This window comes from Xenopus laevis, chromosome 1L, assembly GCF_017654675.1.
Source record: "Xenopus laevis strain J_2021 chromosome 1L, Xenopus_laevis_v10.1, whole genome shotgun sequence".
Lineage (NCBI taxonomy): Eukaryota > Metazoa > Chordata > Amphibia > Anura > Pipidae > Xenopus > Xenopus laevis.
In genome coordinates this window covers 186,137,736-186,160,806 of record NC_054371.1, presented here as the reverse complement: position 1 = coordinate 186,160,806, position 23,071 = coordinate 186,137,736, and the positions used below count along the sequence as shown (strand labels likewise).

Here is a 23,071-nt window from a genome sequence, read left to right as displayed (position 1 = left end):
GTGCACAGAGTATTCCTTCTCTGTATATTTGCACTTTTTTCTGCCAAGGCTAGCACCAAGGCAGCTCCCAGCCCTGTGTAAATCAAAATGACTGCCCTAACCTATGTTTTCATACCATAAGCTGGCCATAGACGCAAAGATCCGAACGTACGAATCAACATACAATCGGCCTTTCCCATCTCCCGACCCTCCACTAACAATTCAGTTCAAAGTCTTACCATTCCCATCAAATAAAGTAGTAAAAGAACAGATCAGCCAATGTACTACCTCTGACAGCAATCGTACGATATCTATGTCCAACCAAAGCTAGTGACAGTCTCCCACTGAAAATAGTATGATCGGCAATACACGCAGAGATATTATCGGCAGCCGACCTGTCCGATCGACCAAACGACCGATCTCCACTGGACGAAAAATGTCGGGACTCTCCACACACGGTCCGAAAATCGTACAAATCCATGATTCGTACGATCGGATCATTGCGTCTATGGCCAGCTTTACTGTCAGATAAATCACATGGCAGCTGATATCTAATTATAAACAGGGCATTATTCCCCTTTAAATAATCTAACAAATCAAGTTGCAATATGTTGAAATAAGAAGGACAATGTGAACATGATACTTACTGAATATCAATATATGCCTGTTTGCTTTTAATTTCTATGTAATTTAAATAATCCTTTGAGTAAATGAGCGTTCATTATCCTCTCATTCATTTTCAGATTTGTAATCTAATTTACAGTTATTATTGTGTGCAATTACAGATGCCTAACTTCAAATATGATTGGTGGCAGCATTTCTGATCTTACAACTAAACACTGAGAGGCCCAGCGGAGTGTCAATGTTTTTTATTTCCATTCTGTGAGGTATACAGATTATGCTAAATTCTTGCAAAGCATGTGGCTAGTCATTTAGTCTGTAAATAGCTATCAGCGTGTCAGATTATGGGAGGCATGCATTTTAGTAACTTGGAATCCCTTCTGCAGGTAGATAAGACAGAAAAAAAACTAGAGGACTGGCCATGGATTAAAGAAAGTATAGCTTTTAAGAAGGTTACTGGAAGAGATTAGAACCAGATATGCCAAGAGATTATCCCTTGTTCAGACAAGCCCTTTATGTGCAGGCCCTTCATACAAGGCAACAAGCATTAGCCATTTCAAATCCATCAGGACCTTCAATGTAATGACTGCAACGTTAGCCCTGCATCTTTCTTCCTTGTGGAGAAAATGATATCTTAAGAATATACAACATATATTTCCAGTTTGTATTTTGTGACATCTGTGCAGAAGAATGTATGGCACTACAAAAGTTCTTTGAAATTATTTAAAAAATTATATCTTGCTTTCTGTTTCTTTCTTTGACCTTGGGTAGGGCATGGGGCATGGATGTACTAGTCTATTTCTGAGGCAGATTGGAAGAGTAAACAATTACATTTTGAAAGAGGAAACTGCTAGTTGGTACACTGACAATGTCCCAACCTGCCATGGGGTTTCATCATTTTATAGTGGAGATCCAAATATATATATATATATATATATATATATATATATATATATATATATATATATATATATATATATATATATATATATATAGATGTTAAGGGTGTGGTTGCCTTGAGAAAGGTCCCAGTGGGGACCGAAACGTTACGTTGGCTAAGACATGCTTTACTAAATACACGTTTTTTGGTCTTGAAAAATATCCCGGTGTTGCTGGTTCTTTTTTGGAAAATGTATGTAAGCTTTAACCGTGCAACTGGGTGAGGTTTGGAAGCGGGGTGCTGCCCATCACACTAATATATATATATATATATACTGTATATATATATATATATATACATATACATATACATACACATATACACACACACATAGTATATACATATATAAATATTTTTATATATATATATATATATATATATATATATATACACACATACATACACATATGAGACTTCTAATAATCTATACTTACAGTTGCCATGCGAAATACTGATAGGCTCTGAGTCTTCAGGAAATCCTGCCCTAGCAAACTGTAGTATCGTGAAGTATAGCAGCAAACCTTCTGACCTCATAGTAGTTTAGCGCAAAGTCTTTACGTTTTACTTCACCCTAGAAAAAAAGCATGAAAAGAAGCGTTAATGAACTCGCTAGAAATGAAATTCACTTGAAAAAAGACGGTCAATAGCAATTTGATGAGAACGCCTGGTGGTAATGCGTTGTGTCTAGAACAAAGCTTAATGATTAAATATCAAATTATCTACAGAAGTCTTCTGAAAATGTAGCCCAAACACAATGCGGTGTAGTGTAACTAAAGACAAATGAAGTAGACTGAGTTGTATGGTTGCCACCTGTCCAGTATTTCACTTAAGTGTTTTGGTATACGGAGGCCTTTGCTCAGTTGTTAAACCTTGTTAAACATTTATGTCTTCATCAAACAGGACAGATCTCAAGCCTGACTTGCAATTTATATTGAAATCTTGCCCTGTTGTACCCCCAACATCAACAAGCAAATATGGTGCACCCGCCCCCCCTGTAGAGATTGGGTTTATATTCTGCTGTTTATGAAATTAGAAGATTAAGATGGGACGGCTAAAGCTGGCCATAGACGCAAAGATCCGATCGTACAAATCAAAAGGTTGAATTGAAAGATCTAATAAAAATCGTTCGATAAAATCATTCGAATCGAACGTTTCGAACGATTTTAAGCGATCGATCGAATGATTTTTATTCAATCAAAAAAAACTTAGAAAAGTGCTCTGGAAGATCCCCATAGGCTAACATTGCACTTCAGTAGCTTTAATGTGGTGAAGTATGAAGTTGAAGTTTTTTTTAAAGAGACAGTACTTCGATTATCGAATAGTCGAACGATTACTTCGAAACGTTCGAATCATTCGATTCGATTGAATTTGACCAATTCGATGGTCAAAGTACCCAAAAAAATACTTCGAAATTCAAATATTTTTGCATTCGAATTATTCACTCGAGTTTAGTAAATCTGCCCCTAAGTCTACTAGAAAATTATGTAAACATTAAATAAACCCATTAGACTCGCTTTGCTTCCAACACGGATTAATTATATCTTAGTTTGAATCAAGTACAATGTACTGTTATTACAGAGAAAAAGGAAATCCTTTTTAAAATTTTGGATTTGGATAAAATGGCGTCTATTGGAGATGTCTTTTTCATAATTCAGATAACATTTCCGGATAATGGGTTTCCGGATAACAGAAACCCAGTATTTTTTATATTCAAAAAGAAGGAAATCATTTTTGAAACACTGACTTATTTGATTAAAATGGACTCTATGGGAGACGGTCTTCTTGTAATTTGGAACAAATTTCCAGATAATAGATCCCATGAGATATTTTGATATGCTTTGCTTTTACAATTCTGAGGCTATTTTTTTATAAAGCACCTTACAACTAAAGAGCAGTATCCCTTTAAAAGACAGCATTCAAGACAAGCAGAAAAAAAGTTTAAGAAAGAAACTCAAAAACTTCATTAAAAAATACATTTTCCTCAGCTTTGTATAAAGATTTAAATATAAAAGACTGATTTAATATTCTCTTTCAAGTATCCTTGGGGGACATTATATACTGAAGCTGAGACTCAGTGGAAATTAATATATGCAAATCTATGTAAAGGGGGGAAAAAAAATCAAAGAACTCTCTAAACACTCAACATTGCTGAAGACAACAAAAATGCACCAATTTTTGATCTTAGTTAAAAAAAAAGAAATATTGAAATGTATGTATATGGAAAAGCAGGGAACAAAGAAAGATAAAAGAAGGAACAAAGAATAGGATATCCTGTGAAGACAATGGTAATGTTGGCATGAAACAGCTGAACGTAGATTAGTGCATTATACATGGCTTCTAATGTACTAGGAAACTTTTTCTAGCATCAACATTTCCCTCGCTTACTTGTCTTTGATATTTTCTGCCAGAAAATAAAACAATCTTTTATAAGAGCGCTTGTCATGAATCATTCAGGGATCGGTGTATAAAACAATATGATGTGCATTTCATGGGCTCTAACTTTCAAAATTTGTCATGAACGCACCCATCTTATCCTTTGTGATATTTTATTTATAAGGCGTTCTTCTAGCTCAGCGTCACTTGTCCCACCAAAGTGGAATGATGTGTCACAGCTCAGATACAGTCACTACTCTTCTTTAAATAAAAGCTTGCTCACTGCTATATAGTTTTATTGAGGTTCTGCTTAAAAGCCTTTGATTATGTTTGTGGTATTCCCTCCTGGGTGATGATGTGATGGCCTATTCTATTAAAGGAGTGGTTCACCTTTCAGTTAAACTTTTAGTATAGTATAACTTTTTTTATATATAATTATTGAATTATTTAGTGTCTTTGGACTCTTTCCAACTTAACACATTTATTGGTACTTTTTTTTTTCTATTCAGACCCTCTCCTGTTCATATTCCAGTCTCTTATTCAAATGAATGCATGGTTTCTTGAGTAATATGGACCCTAACAACCAGATTACAGAAATTGCAAACTAGAGAGCTGCTAAATAACTTAAAAAAACACTAATAATAAAAAATGAAAACACATTGCAAATTGTCTCAGAATATCACTCTCTACATTGGCCCCTAACTTATTTTACCTACAAGCCACATTTAAATATAAAGAGAGTTGGGGTGCAACACAAGTATAAAAAAAACCCCATGAAAGGCCAAATATGGGCTATTATTGGTCCCTATGGGGCACCCTACAGGAGGTCTGTTTAGCAGTACATATGGTTTTTATGGAACCAAAACTTGCCTTCAAGCCTGGAATTCAAAAAAAAAACAGCTGTTTTGAGGCCACTGTGAGCACATACAAGGGGTTTGTGAGCAACATGCTGCTCATGAGCCACTGGTTGGGTTTCTACATCATACTAAGGGGCCAATTCACCAAGCTCGAATGAAGGATTCGAAGTAAAAAAACTTCGAATTTCGATTGTTTTTTTGTGCTCCTCGACTATCAAATTGGCGTAAATTCGCCTGAGTAGAATGATTCGAATAGAGCGCAAAAACGCTGCGACTATTCGCCATTCGATAGTTGAAGTACTGGATCAAGCGCAAAAACGCTGTGACTATTCGCCCATTCGATAGTCGAAGTACCGTCTCTTTTAAAAATACTTCGACTGCCTACTTCGCCACCTAAAACCGCCCAAATTGCCTATTCGATTCTATTCCCCAGTCGAATTTCGAGGGATTTAACCCCTCGAAATTCGACCCTTGATGAATTTGCCCCTAAAAGTTAACAAAGCCTTGGACAAGAATAATATGCAAGGTTACAGTGACTATCATATGTAGGCGTGCACTTTTTACAGTCTAAATTAACTTTGTAACTATGGTTGGTTGCTGAAAGACCCAACTTCATTGTTATATTGTCTTATTATTTTAGATGGCACCATTTAAAATGTACACATGTTGTACTAAATATGTTAAAAGATTTTTACAAGGTCCTGTTTATCAGTTTGATCGTTTGCTCATGATTGCATTGCATTTTAAACATTTGGTTGATGTTAGTATAAAAAGCTCCAAAAATAGCAAAAAAAGGAAAATGCCAATGCCTCTTCCCACTCTCTTCCCACTCTAAATTGCATCTCTCATCCTTATAATAAAAAGCATAAGACACAGTTTTAAGTATGTGATCCATTAAATGGGCGATGTCGGCAAAACAAGAACAATATTATTTCGGCTGTCGTTAGACTAATCATCCGTGAAATGTAATTTCACTGATCAAAAGTGTTCAGCTCTGCACTCGTTGGTGTCATTTGGAACTAAACAGACTTGGCTTGTGATCCCCTTATCAATTCCAAGGTAAGTACTTTTAGATTAAATATATCGCTACTCCGGGGCCTCTTAAAAAATTGGTGAAATATTTACATATCCATAAAAATCCTCTAATTTCAAATCTGGTTTAAAGAAAGTGATTGAAGTCATTCCAGTACATATACATTTGTATGCAAATCTTTTGGATGAAGAAAAAAAGGTTCTCTGTTCCGACTGGTGGTTTACAGTAACAATGAAATAATGCACGCTAGGTTAGAAGCAAGTGAGTTGCTAAATGTAATGCTTATTTATGTATTGCATTAGGCTAAACATCCAATATAGCCTTTCCCTTGAGTATTTTATTCTGTATGTCAACAAGTTAATACTGTCAACAAGTTAAGAATACACATACTGAGGGACAGATAGATGCACTGAAAGCAATGCACACAGATCTGTCACTAGTCACGCTAGTAAGCCTGGGTTATTTATTTTTGTTTCATTTGGAATCAGTTGATTCTGTTAGCTCTCAAATGCTTCTCTAGTGTCACACAAACAATATCTGATTGCATCTAAAAGGCTAAGGGCCATGGCTGACTGGGAAATTTCTCGCCCGTGATGAAAATGCACGACTGCAGGCGACAAATCTCATGAAAATGTTTCTCCGTCTGCAATAATTGAAATCACTGGTGGCAAAACCTAAGTATCCTTGCGAGGCAACTAAGGAAGAATGACGTGTTGTGCAGATTTTACCACCACCTAATTAAATTATTGCAGACGGAGAAGTATTTTTGGGAGATTTGTCGTCCACAGTCCTCACTTTTTATTGTGTGCGACAAATCTCTCCATTGGCCATTACCCTAAAACTATTGTCAGCAAGGGCTGTTCATTATCTATGTATTTATGGGACACAGGGGGTTTACTATACAAAGCCATTTTCCATGGTGCTTTGTCCTGCAGATAAATGGTCTACAGGCACCCGGTTTTTCCTAATTGGTCTCAACTATGCTACCAGGTGACAGATAAACTAAAATGGTTTAATGTGACGTTTACTGAGAAACACCTGTGGGGAAATCGCCCATGTGGTCCACTACCTCCCCGTAGGTGTAGTAAATTACATTACTGTATATGCCAGTTAACTCGTATATCTGATGGATTTTTGCCAAAAAAATCTAAAATTGGCTTGACTTGCTAATCTTAGGGTTGTCAGACACAGGACAGGACTATGTTTTCATTAAACTATTGCCTGATAAGCCCTTGCATGTGATTTCAGTGCAGGCAAATTGGGTGAGCAGTTCAGGCTCTTTGGTTCCATGTTTTTTGGCTACTTAAAAACGTATGTGTTCAAAGAATCTAAACGCACCTCATGTGCTATGACCTTTAGACAACACTCACTTTTGAAGCATCATTAACAATTGAGTCAGGCTCACTAGAGAATTACCAGGAGCCAAGGAAGTCTCCAACACAGAAGAATTGGTGGTTCCAGCACAATAAATATTCCCAGATATTAAAATGAATATAACACTCCTATTACATACTTGAAAGCTTTCTTATTATACTGACTTATCTACACGTTGGTAATAAGGGTTTAAAAATAGATTTATTGGGAATTTGATATGCACAAGATATAATATATACTACACTGAATAAGGACAAATAGGGCAAAGTCATTATCAAACTAATGACGGTGAATTTTCCTGTCAATTTAAGAAGGTTGCTGAAACATTATAATGCGCATGATATTGATTTCAGAAACTGTAATGAATCTTTTAAAGTAACAATTTAATTTATTTTTTTAAGTTTACACGGGATAGAACTGTTGTCGTCCAGGGAGGCTGGAAATTGTTTTGCCTTCTAGTAAATGTGGAAGGTTTGTTGGCTATGTTTTAGTTTCAGTCATTTACCTTTATTTCTTCTGCTTTGGAACTCAGTTTAGAGAAGTTGAAAGAAAAGACAGTTTTTTTAAGTGCAAAATCTCTATTTTCTGGTAATTTTCAAAAAGTCACATCACATTGCCTCAGTCACAAATAATGCTACACAACCCATTTACTCCAGTACCAATACAATTCACTAAAGTATGACAAAATAAAAACAGGTACAAAAATTTGCATGTGTTTTAGAGTTAAGAAAGAATGGTCACCCAGAAAGAGGTATTTTTTGCTATACACAGTTTGCTCTGGTCGATCCAAGACTCAACCCAACAATCAATTACTATAAGGTGATTATCACGTCACCACTTCTTCTGAAAAGCTCTACAAATACCAAGATCAGCCATTGCTGTAACTTATAGTACACAAAGTCAGCTGCAAAAGTGAACACTTTTGTCAAAGCACCCAAGTCAGCTTTTATAAACACAGTTGCCCCATACTGTAGAACACAACACTTGGGGGCACATTTACTTAGGGTCGAATATCGAGGGTTAATTAACCCTCGATATTCGACTGTCAAAGTAAAATCCTTCGACTTCGAATATTCAAGTCAAAGGATTTACCGCATTTCCTTCGATACGATCGAAGGAAAAATCTTTCGAATTGAACGATTCAATCGAATTAAATCCATCGATCGAACGATTTTCCTTTGATCAAAAAAAGCTAGGAAAGCCTAGGGGGACCTTCCCCATAGGCTAACATTGATGGCCGGTCAGTTTTAGGTGGTGAAGTAGGTGGTTGAAGTTATTTTTTTAAAGAGACAGTACTTCGACTATCGAATGGTCGAATAGTCGAACGATTTCTAGTTCGAATTGTTCGTTTCGAAGTTGTAGTTGAAGGTCGAAGTAGCCAATTCGATGGTAGAATTCTATTCCTTCACTCAAGCTAAGTAAATATGCCCCTTGAAGTCTAGAAGTTCTAGAACATGCCATAAGTTGAATTACAACCCAACTGTTCACCAAGATATCTCTATTTTTAAATATTTACCTAACATTTAACCACTTTCTACATCCCCTTATTTCATGTGTTTTAAAATGAGATGTTTACATCCTCTATCTCTCTCTCTGAACCATTTTATTATCATACAATATAATCTACAAATAAGAATGCCCTGTCTTGCTGCCTTAAAAAGGGACAGCCTTAATGCTCTGGCAGTCCTTCATTTCTTGGCTAGTACAGACCCTAAGTAAGTATGGAAACAAGTCTTTAAGTAGGCTGCTTCTCTGTTACCTAATCAGAGAAATAGGACCTTAATAAATGCAGCACTAATGAGATGCTGATTTGGGCAGTAAAAATGAACAGACCGCAATGAAACCAGTAGCAGCTGATTCTGGTAGTAACCTTTACTGTAAACAGTCCAGAGGGAGCCAATAAGCCACCTGTTTAGTGAATTTTGCATTGATATATCAGAGAGATAGTATGAAAAACTGAGCTCTGGTTTTTGAAAAAGCATCTGCTCTTCTTTATCTTTCATGTTTGTTAGAAAAATACTTTTCAAAGTATGGGAAAGCGAAGCTGAATAGTTGAAAATCCTAGGGTGTTCTATTTCAAGCACAGTAAGACCAAAGCCTGTTTGTTCTTCCTAGGTTACAATATAAAACAAGTTTTCCATAAACATCATTTTCAGTTTAACCAGATTAACAAACCCTGTAATGTAAAATGTTTCATATCTGTTCAGTTCAGAGACTTGTTCGGTAGCTTTTGTACATTATTGCAATGTGAATGTTGCAAGGAGCTGAATAATTGGCAATGAAGGTTACCCAAAACATGGCAAGGTGCTCTCAACCAATCATCTGTCAAGCCTTCAAATGAATTAAGTCTCTAAATGTAAATTGATAGCAAAAATGAATCCCTATACTTCAGAACATGGGAAAGTTGAGATTAATTGCTGCAAGGCAATAATCGTTATAGACATCCCAAAAGTGGGTTGATGGGAGTGAAACGGTGACACCTAGAACATGCTGTTTAAAAGGAAAGACAACTGGATCAATCTAGGCACAGCCATGTACATTTGCTGTAGTTGTCTTTCCCAGCAAGTATCATCATTGCAGGACTACACTGGCAAATACATGACTGAGAGTAGAATCAATCCATCAGCAATTCAAGTTAAAAGCTTGTGTGTGATATGCCCCGCAGTCTTCATCCAAACCACGTGCTCAGCCCCTAATCAATAACACTGAGGTTTTGATGTACAGTCAGGAGAAAGCTATGCCAGCCTCCAATCAGCAACCTTGAGCAGGGTTCAGGAAAAAATAATAAATACGTCTAAACACCAAGAGGATATATAGATCCTCACCTGTAATATTAAACTGCCTGGTTTTAATAAAATTGGAACAGATTGAGGGGAGCATTTCAAAGAAATAGTGGAATGTGCATTATATGGGTGTCTTTCCTATTACCATAATTAGTGATGGGCGAATTTATTCGCCAGCCATGAATTCACAGCAAATTCCTGCGATTCACCACCGGACAATTAATTTGCGAAACCACTGTGAAAATTCGCCTGCATCAAATTTGGCGCAATTTCAACAAAAACGGACGCCGGTGTCCAAAAAAACCAAAAACTGACGCAGGCGTCAAAAACGAGATGCCATCGCCGTTTTGCAAATTTTACGCCGTTTCACGAAATTCGCCCATCACTAACCATAATGTCATTTCAGGGAATTTTTGACTTTGTATAATACAGGAATCGTTGCTCCTTGGTTTTGTACACAAAGGTATGGAAACATTTTTAAACACAGGAAAGTAAATAAAAATGACCATCTGCCCTCACCTTTATGGTTAACTTGCCACTTTGGATAATGAGCATTTTACAGTGTCAGAAAATTAAAGGTACCCATAAAAGTGAAGGCACATGGACATTTACTCAGCTGGTATAAATCAATTGGTAGTAAAGAGCCCAAAACTGCCCCTGCTGCTTACCATTCACTGGAATGGGTAATGTCTGACATATTGGTGCTTTTCAGGCTGAACATGAGAAACTCCCCATTCGCCTACAAGACCACTATGACATCAGAGCTCAGATTAAATATAAAATACTCCTTCCCTGCTTGTATCCTTATAAACAAATAGCAATTTTCTCTGGATAAAGGAAGACAACACCTTGTGCTGCATGTTAGCTAAACCAACACAAATCAATGTTAATTGGTTTTTTTTACGACATGGTGCTTTAAATTATAGAAAGATCTTTTATATAGCATTGCGGATAATAGATCCCATACCAGTTCTAAATAAGAGGTATATACTAACTTGACTAGACAGCAGTACTCTATTTGTTAACCTACATTTCCCATAGAAAAAAAGGCACCTTAAATAAGAAGGCTTGGGGTTCCACCTGGGTGATAACTATGTCCCGCTTTATATTGCTTAGACAGCATCATCTTGTGCAAAACATGTGCGAGTCACCCATTGTGCTTTGAGTGCAGCTCATTTCTTTCTAGAAAAGCTTTTAAACTGTTTCCATGTAAGTGACTTCACAATTACCATAAAATAAGCACAACGCCCTTTCACAGGTATGGTTCAGCTGCAAAGCCATGAAAGCAACATGAAGACAAGGAGAACCGTAACCCAATTCAGTTGCAGGAGCTACATCAAGGAGCACAATCAAAGCTGTTGATGTTATTTAGAAGATGTCCAAGGATCTCATTTTCTAATAGTTGAGGTGGTTTGTTGTTAGTGACAGTTATTATACACATTGCCTCCGTGCCACATACAGTAGAGGCAGCACACACGTGACAAATCACAAGTCAGCCAAGGAAATCCAGGAGCAGCCATCAGCGCATGCAGAATACCTGTACAAAGAGAATGATGAAACTCCCATGCACCATTGCCGCATTATATATATATATATATATATATATATATATATATATATATCTCACAGGCAGCTTTAACACTGTCAGTGCATCCCCTAAACACAGACATCCAAGCTTGCCGCATACCTAATGTGGATTTTTTGAATCCCAAATCAAATCTAGTTAAAGGGGACCCGTCACCCAAAAAAAATTATTCAAAATCCTATTTTATCACATTAGTCAAGCAAAATGAACTTTCATTATACAATATAAATTATTTGAATCTTGCTTCCTTCAGTCTCGGATTTCAAAATTATAGCAAGCAGGCAGCAGCCATTTTGTGGACACTGTTATTAAGACAAGCCTTGTATCATCTCAGAATCTTGTTTGTGCACCAGAATGGGGGACCTGATGTCCATCCCCATGTCCTGGCTACACAATTAAATGGTAAAGAGAAAGGTGGAATGTGGGGAGAGCAGTGACATCTAGGAAGTGCTGAATGGAAAGTGAAAGTAATTGTCTGCCCCGCCTCTATGCCACTGGCATGACCCTGCTTAATTTAGCACAAAATGCAAAGCTGAACAGGTTATGCTGTAAAACCCCATGGGTGGGAAGTTTAATTATTTTTTCACAGGGACAGCAGCAGAAAAAAGGGGATTGAAAATAGGCCAGGGTACCAAAGCATAACAACCTAATAAAAACACAGAGCTAAAATGGACAATACCAACTGCCTATACACATTAACATATGATGAGCATGCTTAGTTGGCACATTCAAAAAATCTGTATAATTTCAAAATAATTATAATAATAATGTAATATTTCTTCAAAGATGCATTTGCTTGTAACATCACCCGCCAAGTAGTACATCTTCTTTGTATATTGCAGGTTCCTAGTGTTCCGGGTTTTACACGCCGCAAACGTTAGGTCATCACTTTCGTTTGGCGTGAAATTCGAATATTTAAAGGGGCTTTGCATCCAAACTCATTGCCTGTTGTTAGATCTAACTTGTTTAGTATCTGGATGTGATTCCTGTCTTTCGATTCCAATTTTATCCTTGTCTGCCTGACTATTCTGAAATATATATTGACCCTTGCCTGTCTGACTATTCCTTGATCTCTGCCAGTAAAGACCCCAGCATGTTTGACCTTGCTTGAACTCCACCTGTACCGACCACTGCCTGTCTGACCCTACTTGAATTCTGCCTCTACCGACCCCGGACTGCCTGACTACGCCTTTCGGGTACCTGTATTTAATGAACCGTGGCAGTGACAGGCAGCTAGGGGCATTTTTTTAGCACTACAGTTTTTCATTTAGTGGCAAAATTATAATTTTTAATAGTTTTATTAAATGTAAAAACTTGCATGAAAAACTGCAAAAATCATGAAAGCTTGCAGAAAATACATATATAAATTGCAAAAGTGCCCATAAGAGTGCTCAGAATTTTGTAGTTGTAGGTCTCCTTTTAAGTGCATGGGATCTTTTCACAGCAATTCAGTGAACTATGCCTGTGGCCAAGCAGATCAATTGGATGCATGAGATCATATGAAGAAGCACCTATGTGTAAGAGCCCTTAGCTACACCCAAGCACCAGTTGCCAGGTTAATTTGGAGCCTATGAACTAGGGTTGCTGGTTAAGGCTACTAGAATCACACATAAGAAATGTAGCCATCAGGCTCAGTGATGTTCCATATCTCCAAACTGTCCTGTTTTCAGTGGGACAGTCCCACTTTTGACAGCTCAACCTGCAGTCCCGCTTTTTTACTGAAAAGTCCGGACTTTCTCTGCACTGAACTGCCAGGAAAAGAAACAATGTTTCTAACTTGATTGGCTTTTCGCAGAGAGCCCAGAACAGCCACAGGTGCAACTAAGATACTTTGTAACTATTTTGAGATAAGCAAATAAGTAATTGTAACAATTTAGATAAGGAGGTCCCTTGGGAAAAGTTCGACTCACAGCTTAAAGGGCAATTCATCTTCATTAGCAAAAAAAAATCCACAAAAATATGTTCAAACTTTCATAACCTGCCAAATTTTGTAAAATGAACATGGTAATTAGGGGATATAGCCACAAAAATGGGCATGGTCAAAACAATTTGAATGTTTTCAAGTTGCAAATGTTTATCTCCCTCTTTTCATTTCCATAATGTTGGGAGGTATGATGTTCTCATGTAACCTATAGCTGTAAATCCATTGGAAACTTCCATTCTAAGAAACAAACAAAAACATTCCATTCCATCCATCCATTGGATTGCTTTTTAGCAAGTGAAGGAATACAGGGTTATGGAAGATAGCTCATAGGACAAGTTGATACGGGGCTGGTCTGATTGCCATTTTGGAGTCAGGAAGGATTTTTTTCCCCCTCCAGGGCAAATTGGAGAGGCTTCAGATGGGGTTTTTTTACCTTCCTCTGGATCAACTGGCAGTTAGGCAGGTTAGAAAAAGTTAAAAGGTTGAACTTGATGGACGTGTGTCTTTTTTCAACCTAACTTACTATATAACCCCAGCTGATATTTTAAATGCTGCTTGTGAATTGCCAGAACTACAATGTGACTCATCACATGCACAAATCAGAAGCCATTATTCTAGAAATGTTACCTGTGCCCATGCAGATTAGGGGAGATTTAGTCACCTGGCGACTAATTGCCTCTTCTGCGGGGCGACAATCTCTCAGAACTGCCTTCCACCTGCTATAATGAGAAAACGCCTGCGCCAATGCACTCTTAGCGCTTTGATTTCCTAAGTCGCCCAAAGTTGCCTCACGAGGAAACTTTGGGTGACTTCGGAAATCGAAGCGCTGCAAGTGCATTGGTGCAGGCGTTTTCTCATTATAGCAGGTGGAAGGCAGTTCTGCAAGATTGTCTCCCCGCAGAAGAGGCAATTAGTCGCCAGGTGACTAAATCTCCCTGAATCTGCCAGTGTGCCCCTGCTCTTAACACCAATGTTCAGTAACTAAAGGGCATGTACTTATATATATCGGCCAAGTCACTGCATTCCCCAGAGCAATATTCCGAAAGCACATTCTAGGGAGAAATAATCGGACAGTTGTTGTGAAAGTTGATTACATTATTATAGATACAACCCCCGCATGTCTTCTAGAAGTACTGCATGCCCAGCAGTAGGAAATGAATGTAATAATTCTTTTTCGGCACATATATCAATGCACCGAGAACCAATAAAAGAAGTCTGTTTTTTCAATCTACCCGGCTGTGCTTTATCCGCACAAGGCCTGCAAGGCTTGAGATGCCACCAATTATCCTGCTGATGTGTAATACCAACACTTACTGCAGTGCTACCCCCACAGAAAGGCTCCTGTGAATCATCCCTAATCCTGCTTTATAAAAAGCATCCTATATGCCTAATCCAGCAGATACGGGCATGCACTGAGCCAGACAGAAGCGGCTGTAAATCAGCCTGTAGAAAACCAGAAATATTTAATCCAGGATAAGGAAAGGGTAATTTAGGGGCAGATGTAAAAAAACAAACAAACTGGGGAATCCTGCAGTTCAGATGATACTTTTAAGGGTAAGGCCACACGAGGAGATTCGGGGAGATTTTGTCGCCTGGCGACTAATCGCCTTGTCTTTTGAGCGACTATCTCCCCGAACTGCCTCGGCGTTTTTCCCCATAGGCTACAATGCAAAGTTGCCTGCGCTAATGCACACGTTTTCAATAGTCGCCCAAAGTTGCCTCAGTGATTTGCTAAACTTCTTTTGAACTTTATGGTAACATTTTCTAAGCAGTATAAAACCGATGAAAATTAACTGCTTATTGCAGTATGCAGTAGTGCAATTTAGCACGTTTTTTAATGAACCTATGGGTTACCATGAAACAAAATTACTTGAACTGCGTAGCTTTCCTTCCGTTCATTTGCACTGGTCTAGCAGGCAGGAAGTGCATCTGCACAGGTTATGCTGTGACCCGTGCAGCTGCTTAAAAGAAACCATGAAAGCAGTACTGGCATTTTGTCTGGTTTCTTTAATGCCAAAATGTTTTGAATAAAGTATCTCTTTTTAGAGGAAAAGCCAATGAAAGTCAAAACACAAAGACTCCCTAGGGTAGCTGAAAACATAGACACTAGACATAGCAAGCTATCTACATTAAACAGTCTGGTCTAGTGTAATAATAACAGCAATTGACTAATATGGATTACTGCACTGGTGTAAAATAGAATCTATCTTCTGGAATAACCCTTAAAGCCGTTTCTCAAATGAACCCATCAATAAGAAATGTCTGTGAAGAAAATGATTGTTGCAGAAACAGGGAAACAAATGTAGGAGTGCCGACCTAGACATTTTCACTGGTTTTATTATCAGTTTCACATATCCAGTCAAACCAGTTAATTCTAATTAGGTCTAATTATTAGGCTCTTGACAGCTGGTTCAACAATAGCACACCTGTTGTTATCAAGAATAAGGGAATGAAACAACATATCTTGCTTATAACAATGTCTCAAATAAAGTACCGGGGGAATTGCACAAGGTATAAACTGGGTTGAGTTTTCTTTCTTCCCTTATTGCCAGAGGAGAAGCATCTGTGTGCTTTATTGAGGCAATTCATCAAAGGCTCGGGACACACAACATATAGCAACAAGTTCATAGCTGGATTCCAAAGGGAAAATATAGCATTTTAGAAATAAGAATTAGCTTTCATTTACTTGAATTTAAATAAAATGTCTGCGAGTGACCATACATAGGGCTAATCCAAAAGTTTGTTGATGGTCAGATCAAGTGCCATACATACTGTAGCAGAATTACTATATTCTCCATATATTTCATTAGAACATCTGTGGCTCTTAGACAATGATGCTCTACTGAAGTTAAAAAATATCTAGAAATAGGCAAACTAGTGTGCAAGCTAAAAACAACTACAGGTATGTGCACACTTGACCAGTTAAGGCACTACACTTGTGCACATGGTGATGACCGAAACAAACCCACTTGTCTGAGAAGTGTGTATAAAGCTGAAAGCTCTCAGTCATTTTCAGTTTAGTTAAACATAGTACAACCCCAAGTTCCCTTTCAATTTTTTGATTTGCAATGTATTACAAATTCCCATTTATCTGGTAAAGCCGGTATAAAAAGAATGGCCTAGAAATCGGAGTCTATTTATACTGGTGAAACTTACTCATCTGCCCCATTACTCATAACACAAATAGAATAGATAATGTAGGCGTTGCACTTCCCATTAATGAAAAGTTTCCATTGTTGATTTTTGCTTTATCTATTAAACAAAACAATTCTAGAAAAATCATAGTCTCCTGAGCGTCACAGTTGATTTTTTTTTCCCATATGTGCACAGTAAACTGCCCGCCTGCATTATTAGGGACAAAATTATGAACTATGCCGGATATTTACGTAAGAGTAGACCGTACAAAAACCCTCATCTCCATACGTAGCATGGAGATGAGGCTTTTTGTAAAGCCTACTCTTGTTGCTTTAACTTTTCTTGCACAAATATCTTGCTTAGTTCATCATTTTGGGGACGATATTATATTAATACATTGATATTCATGAAACTCTGTGTAGCCAGACATTGGAGAATATGAAGGCCTTACAATCACTTAGAAGGCCACATCACCATCCAGATGGGAAGCACTGGGCAATAAAAACAACTGCAGTTTACCACCCACTAAAAAAGAATGATTGCAAAAGTAGGACCATTATATAGATAAGTAGCAAGACTATTTATAACCACTGTATTTCAGTAGCGTACTTGTAAAGAGCACTGGAAATATCCACGGAAAAACAAATATGGATTCAGCCATCAAACCTGTCATCTGTTTCATCAAGTAGAGTTCCTCTAGTCTATTTCAAAGATCTTCAGATGTTTTGGGTTCAGGGCCTTTGCATTCAAAGGGACCCCCCCACACAGACACACACCTTTGCCTTCAAAATAGGATTAAAGACTTGGCCCTAACCAACATAAATAATCACTAACGTATATAACCATCAAACTGGCCTATACTCAGGTCTACACAAGGCATTTTACATTTCTAACAACATTGTTAGATTCAAGCTACATTCAAGTAAACTCTTTGTAAATAAAAACTTGAAATAAATATTATGAATAATATTCATATAAACGTGAGCATTGCCCATACAGTACGGATGTTATACATCAACATATGCAAGGCTAAAGTAGATAACTAATAAACAATACATTTACTAGAATGGGAAACATATGACAGTGCTAGCAAGGGTGCTTTCAAGATAAAAAAAATGACTAGCGAGTGATTCAGTACCATCACGTTCACATGTTTCTCATTCACGCGTATAAGGGATGGCAGTGGTGTTTTCAATCTCCTCTACACAATTTAGCATGAACCAATGTGCCAAAGCCATAAATAAAATTGTATGTTGTACTTTAGGTGAATGCAATGGAATCATTAACTCCAAACAAGTACCTGGGGGAGTATACTGCTTAAAACAAGAAAATAGAAACATGTCTTGAGCTAGGCCAAAAGCAAGTGTACATTTGATACAGCACGTACATGTATATCATCACCCTAAGGAGAGTTCTTGGAAATTTCATGTCACTATTTCCCATAACAAAACCTAAGAAATGATCTTCCTGTGGCAGATATAAGTTTTCTTTTTAAATAAAAACCATGTGCCACTGGCCTTTACCTAAATTCTAGCAATCCACTGAACTCTTAAAATGCATTAATATGAATAATCTGACCATGTTGGAACCAGATTGTAATCAAACAGTTTTGCTAATCTCCTTCATCCAGTTTCAGTCAGATGTATTAGCCCTCTTATGTCAGCAACTCTTTTGAATGATTTGACACCCAAATCTGATAACAACTTCCTTAGATATCTATAACTAGCAAATAACTGGCAGGCTGGAGATATCCAACAGCCCAGAACAAAAAAAAAAAATGACAATGAATTTAATCTGGGAACACTGCATCTATGGATCTGCACATTTAGGAAGCTCCCCAAACAAGAGAATGTTGGTAACGTAGGTAGTGTTAGGTACCATCATCCTCAAATCCAAATCTGCATCACCAAGGTTACTAGACTTTTCTTCTCTCCATAACCTAATAGGAAACTATTAGGTTATGCTTGCAGTTCTTGCTCATGAGTTTGTGTTAATTTTCTAAGAAAAAAATGGGAATTTCAAATTGTATAAAAAATAAAATCCGGATGCAACACACATTAACTGGATAAGTGATATTATACTAGAATAGTGTCTACCTAAAGGCCTGTAGATGAATAGCATGGATTTCTTAACGCTGTTTTCATGTAAAGGCTTGGAAAGCAGAGTAATGAGTCAATCTCTCAGGCTTTGAGTGCAATTAACAAGGGATTTTTGTTGCAAACCACTAGTGGAAGAGTCATGGTACACTTGTGTTCTCATTTATAAAACAATAAAAATACATCTAATTCTCCAGTGGACCAGCTTGTAAAATAGGTCAAGAAAAATACTGAAATATACTATGCCTTGTGTTACTATATCCTTAAAGGTTAGAAAATTGCAGCTTATGTATGTTTGTATATATTTATACCACAGCAGACTGAATGTAGATAAAGCCCTATATAGAACATTTTAATGTTTTTTTTTTTGTTTAAATAGATAAAGCCTGTTCATAAAGCGTTATCTATGTTCCCAGACTTATGGGTGTTTAAAAAAAAAAACAATAGAAAATAATAATAATTGGGATCACACATTTTTCATTATATTTTTAACATTTTGAAATTAACCAAATTTATTCTAAAAAAAACTGTACAACTGTTAACACAAAATGTTACCAACTATCATATCACTACTGAAGTCCTGTATACTACCAACACTTTTTCTTTAAAGACACGTGCAAGTTTCAGTATCTATACCAGCTTTTATCCCTCATTCAGTTAAATATCCTTCTGTTGCCATAAAATGGTCTTCTGTGGAGGGGACGCAACACTTGTCCAAAGCACTTGTCCAAGCCAGGCCAAATCTATTTATTAGATAGTGTCAGTTCACTGACAGTTCTGGAATTAGCCAGGGTGATACACCCTTACCACAGTATTTTTATGAACAGCAATTAGCCCCATGAGACTCTTTCTAACCCTCTATTCAGGAGTTGGTAGTTTTGCATTGGTAAATAAGATGCTGTTCTAATGGCAATTTGTATGTCTTTTGTGAGCCCTCCCCATTTGTGAGCAAGGCAATGACTCTTGTTCATGCAAACAAACCTTGACAACTCTTCCTGAGAACAAAAGAATGTTCTGCTCTTCAACAGGCTTGAAAAATAAACAAGTGTTCAAGAGCCAGGCATTCACTTCAAAAAAGTATAAGCATACTAAAGAAAATACATCATTTTTATAACCGTATATTATATGCAAGTAGATACGGAACTATTTACTTTATCTGCATTATGGTCTCCTTCACTAAAGTGCAGTATTATTTGACATGTAATTTGCTGAGGACTTCCAATCCTTCATAAGTATATGTAATATTAGCCAGCACAATGTCACCAGATAAACTGCTTGTCAAGTGTATTATTCACACAATGGTTGAAAATTCTAGTAACCAAATAAAAAAAAAAATAGCACCTGTATCTGAACATCCATTTCCAGAGCTTGTTTTTTTATTTAACAGGACATTAGCTCCAATTGCTTTTTTATGGTCTGCTCTTATCCAGAATTAAAACAAAATAAAGAGTATTTTAATAAAGCCCATGACCCAGCGCTAAAAAGGGGCAACCAAACAGATGCATGTTGTAAAGGAACAGGCCACGAAACTGCAAAAAAGAACGCAATGCCATTCAACCCAGCAGCTACAAAAGGGATAAAATGTTTCCTATGAAAAAAGTTGCAGAATTACAAGGCTTTGTTTTAAAAAGGTCAAACTTGCCACAGAGCAACCTGGCAAATACCCAATTTTTGTCTGCTCTTGAAAAGCTCACGCTGTTAGCATTCCCTGTGGGCTCTGTACTGTCAACAACAAGATGTTCTTAGTCAGCAGTAAAATACCGGATGCTCAATACGAGAAGCAAATGAATGCTTGACCAGCTTGAGTTTTTATAGTACAAACTACAGTGGCAAGACTGGTGCTCTTTTGTTCATCACCATCATATTATAGAAGCTGTGCCCTTAATGGACAATATCTTATTTGACGTACCAATAAAATGAAAACACAAGATCAACTGGATAGCAATTGTCGGACTACAATAAGGCAAGAGTAAAGTGACAACATACTGTATGTTTCTGATAGACTTCTCTGTATTAGGAAAAACAGAGTCCTGTATCATTACAGAAGCAGAATTACTCAAATAAATCATGCAGATTGAGAAAGATTAGGACATGTCCTAAATTGTTCAAAACTTGTCTGGGGTTTAATGCAAATAGGGATAAGGCAGAGTTGAACATAGGATTTGATTTCTCTCTGATGGACCTCATTAGAATATGGGTTTCATAGTGGTCTCCTAACTTCATCTGTAGCATGAAGAGGTTTTAAAAGAATAATAAGCAATCCAACAACCACAGTCTCTTGGTCATGACTAATTCAAGGCTGAAAATAAATAAATAACCCAGTAGCCTTTTATGTTAGCGTTCACTCAGTAATGGATTGCCCAACTCCAAATTAGCTAAATACAAATAAAGTGCCCTGGGCAGTCATAGCGATTTTACAAAGAGCTAATTGCCTTCAGCTGAATTTTATGATCGACTGTGACAAAGGCCTTAAGGAGGTCAGTAAATGCAGCTTCATGGACAAGGCTTTTATGTCCCTATAAAGCTCAATCATTATAGGTTATAGGCAATGGTATAATTGCTCAATTTTATTTTCATAAATTCTGCCAGGTTATTAGTGAAATAAACCAGTATTGTATTTCTTTAGAAACAGAGGAAAACGAGAAATCATTCATGTTTCCACTGACACTACTCTTTTCTAACTATATATTGTATTTCCTAAAGCAAGTGTTTAACCCCTTTTGTTATGACATTAAAGGAACAGTAAAACAAATAAAATGAGTAATTAAAATATGATGTAGCCCTGCACTGGAAAACACTTGCGTGTTTGCTTTAAAAACACAACTATAGTTTATATAAACAAGTTACTGTGTAGCCATGGGGGCAGCCGTTCAAGCAGAGGATACCCAGTAGATAACCAATAAGTGCCGAGGAATCCCATTGTTGGCTGCCCCATGACTTATTTTTTGGTGTTACTGTTCCTTTAAGCTTCTTTGCAGGAGAGCACAATCGATCACAATATTTTATTCGATGCACATTTCTGAGAAACAAGTCACCCATATGACCCTAGCCTAAACTACAATATATTAAGAGCATGGACAGGTAGAGGTCAGATAACATAGTCTAGTCTAAAAAACTGGCCTTGATTTGCCACACAAGTTGTTTACACTTTCACATAGTAAAAGTCTATAAAGGTCAGTCCGGTGATAATGTGGATCAGGATCTTAGGCACACAGCATATGCCCATCAATGCCTGCAACTTCTGCCGGTGACTTCAGTGGCAATTGCCATTCATCTGTATGGAAGACAACTCAAGCACCGAGAATTGGCTGTGTTCTGATTAAATTTTTGGTCACCCAATGACCTTATGTACTTATTCATCTATGTCATTAGCTAACTGGACGTCTAATGTTGGAAAAAAAGTTTATTATTCAATCTTATTTACTCTAAATGATAAGGTGTGGGCCACAGGCACAGGAAGATGGCTACTTCATTTAAAACTGGCACCCATTTAAAATGTCAGTTTTATGAATTTTGCTGTAAAAAGAAACCTCAACAATGAAGCAACCCTTTCTAAAACAGTTATCCCCAACTAGTAGCTCTTGAGCAACATGTTGTTCACCAACCCCTTGGATGTTGCTCCAAGGGGCCTCAAACTTTCAATTCCTCGTTTGGAGGCAAGCTTGGTTTCAAAAAACAGAGCCTCCCTCCACTACCAAATGGCCAATCACAGCACTTAATTTGCACCGCCCAGGAATATTTTTCATGCTTGCATTGCTCCCCAACTCTTTTTACATCTAATTGTTGTTCATGGGTGAAAAAGGTTGGGGAGCCCAGATCTAACACAGTGTGCCCACTAGATAAAAGGTACACATGGAAAAGACCAGCCATCTTGTATTTGCTTAGTATAAATGTCACCGTTGCACCCATTACAGTGTGCTTTTTATAGGCCATAAAATCTGCATCTCAATATCACGTAGACAGCATATGTTACTGTAGCTACTGAAACATTGGGGCCAACGTATTAGGTTAATTGATGCCTACTTATTTTCAGATTCCACCCCCACAAATTTCGCTTGTCAGAATGGAGCATACATAATTGTCAGAGGTTCAGATGTTAATTACTAGCTCCAGCGTACTTGACAATATCTCATACAAGATCGGAAAAAATAAAGTTCAAAGGATTTGTGTTTTGTCATCTGCATGATAAAAGCTCGTTGAACTAAATGCATGCTTTATGAATTTAGTATTATAATAAACATATATATTTCTATAGTTTTGCCTTTGAGCGATTTCATTGTCCATTATGTTCACCAAAATAACTTCTGATTAAAAAGATATTTAGATTACCTTGCAAAACATTTACATTTAAAGACGTTAAATTAAAACCTG

General features: G+C 37.2%; 1 protein-coding gene across 5 annotated transcripts in view; it reads right to left on the bottom strand.

Annotated features, from left to right (window-relative positions):
* Positions 1–23,071, bottom strand: part of sema6a.L (semaphorin 6A L homeolog) — a 134,088-nt gene that overhangs the window by 80,814 nt on the left and 30,203 nt on the right. For all 5 annotated transcript variants that reach the window (XM_041568310.1, XM_041568308.1, XM_041568307.1 and 2 more), the window contains one exon: positions 1,975–2,111. In XM_041568310.1, the coding sequence (XP_041424244.1) occupies positions 1,975–2,074 (100 nt within the window). In that variant the 5' untranslated portion in view covers positions 2,075–2,111. The remainder of the gene's footprint in view (positions 1–1,974; positions 2,112–23,071) is intronic.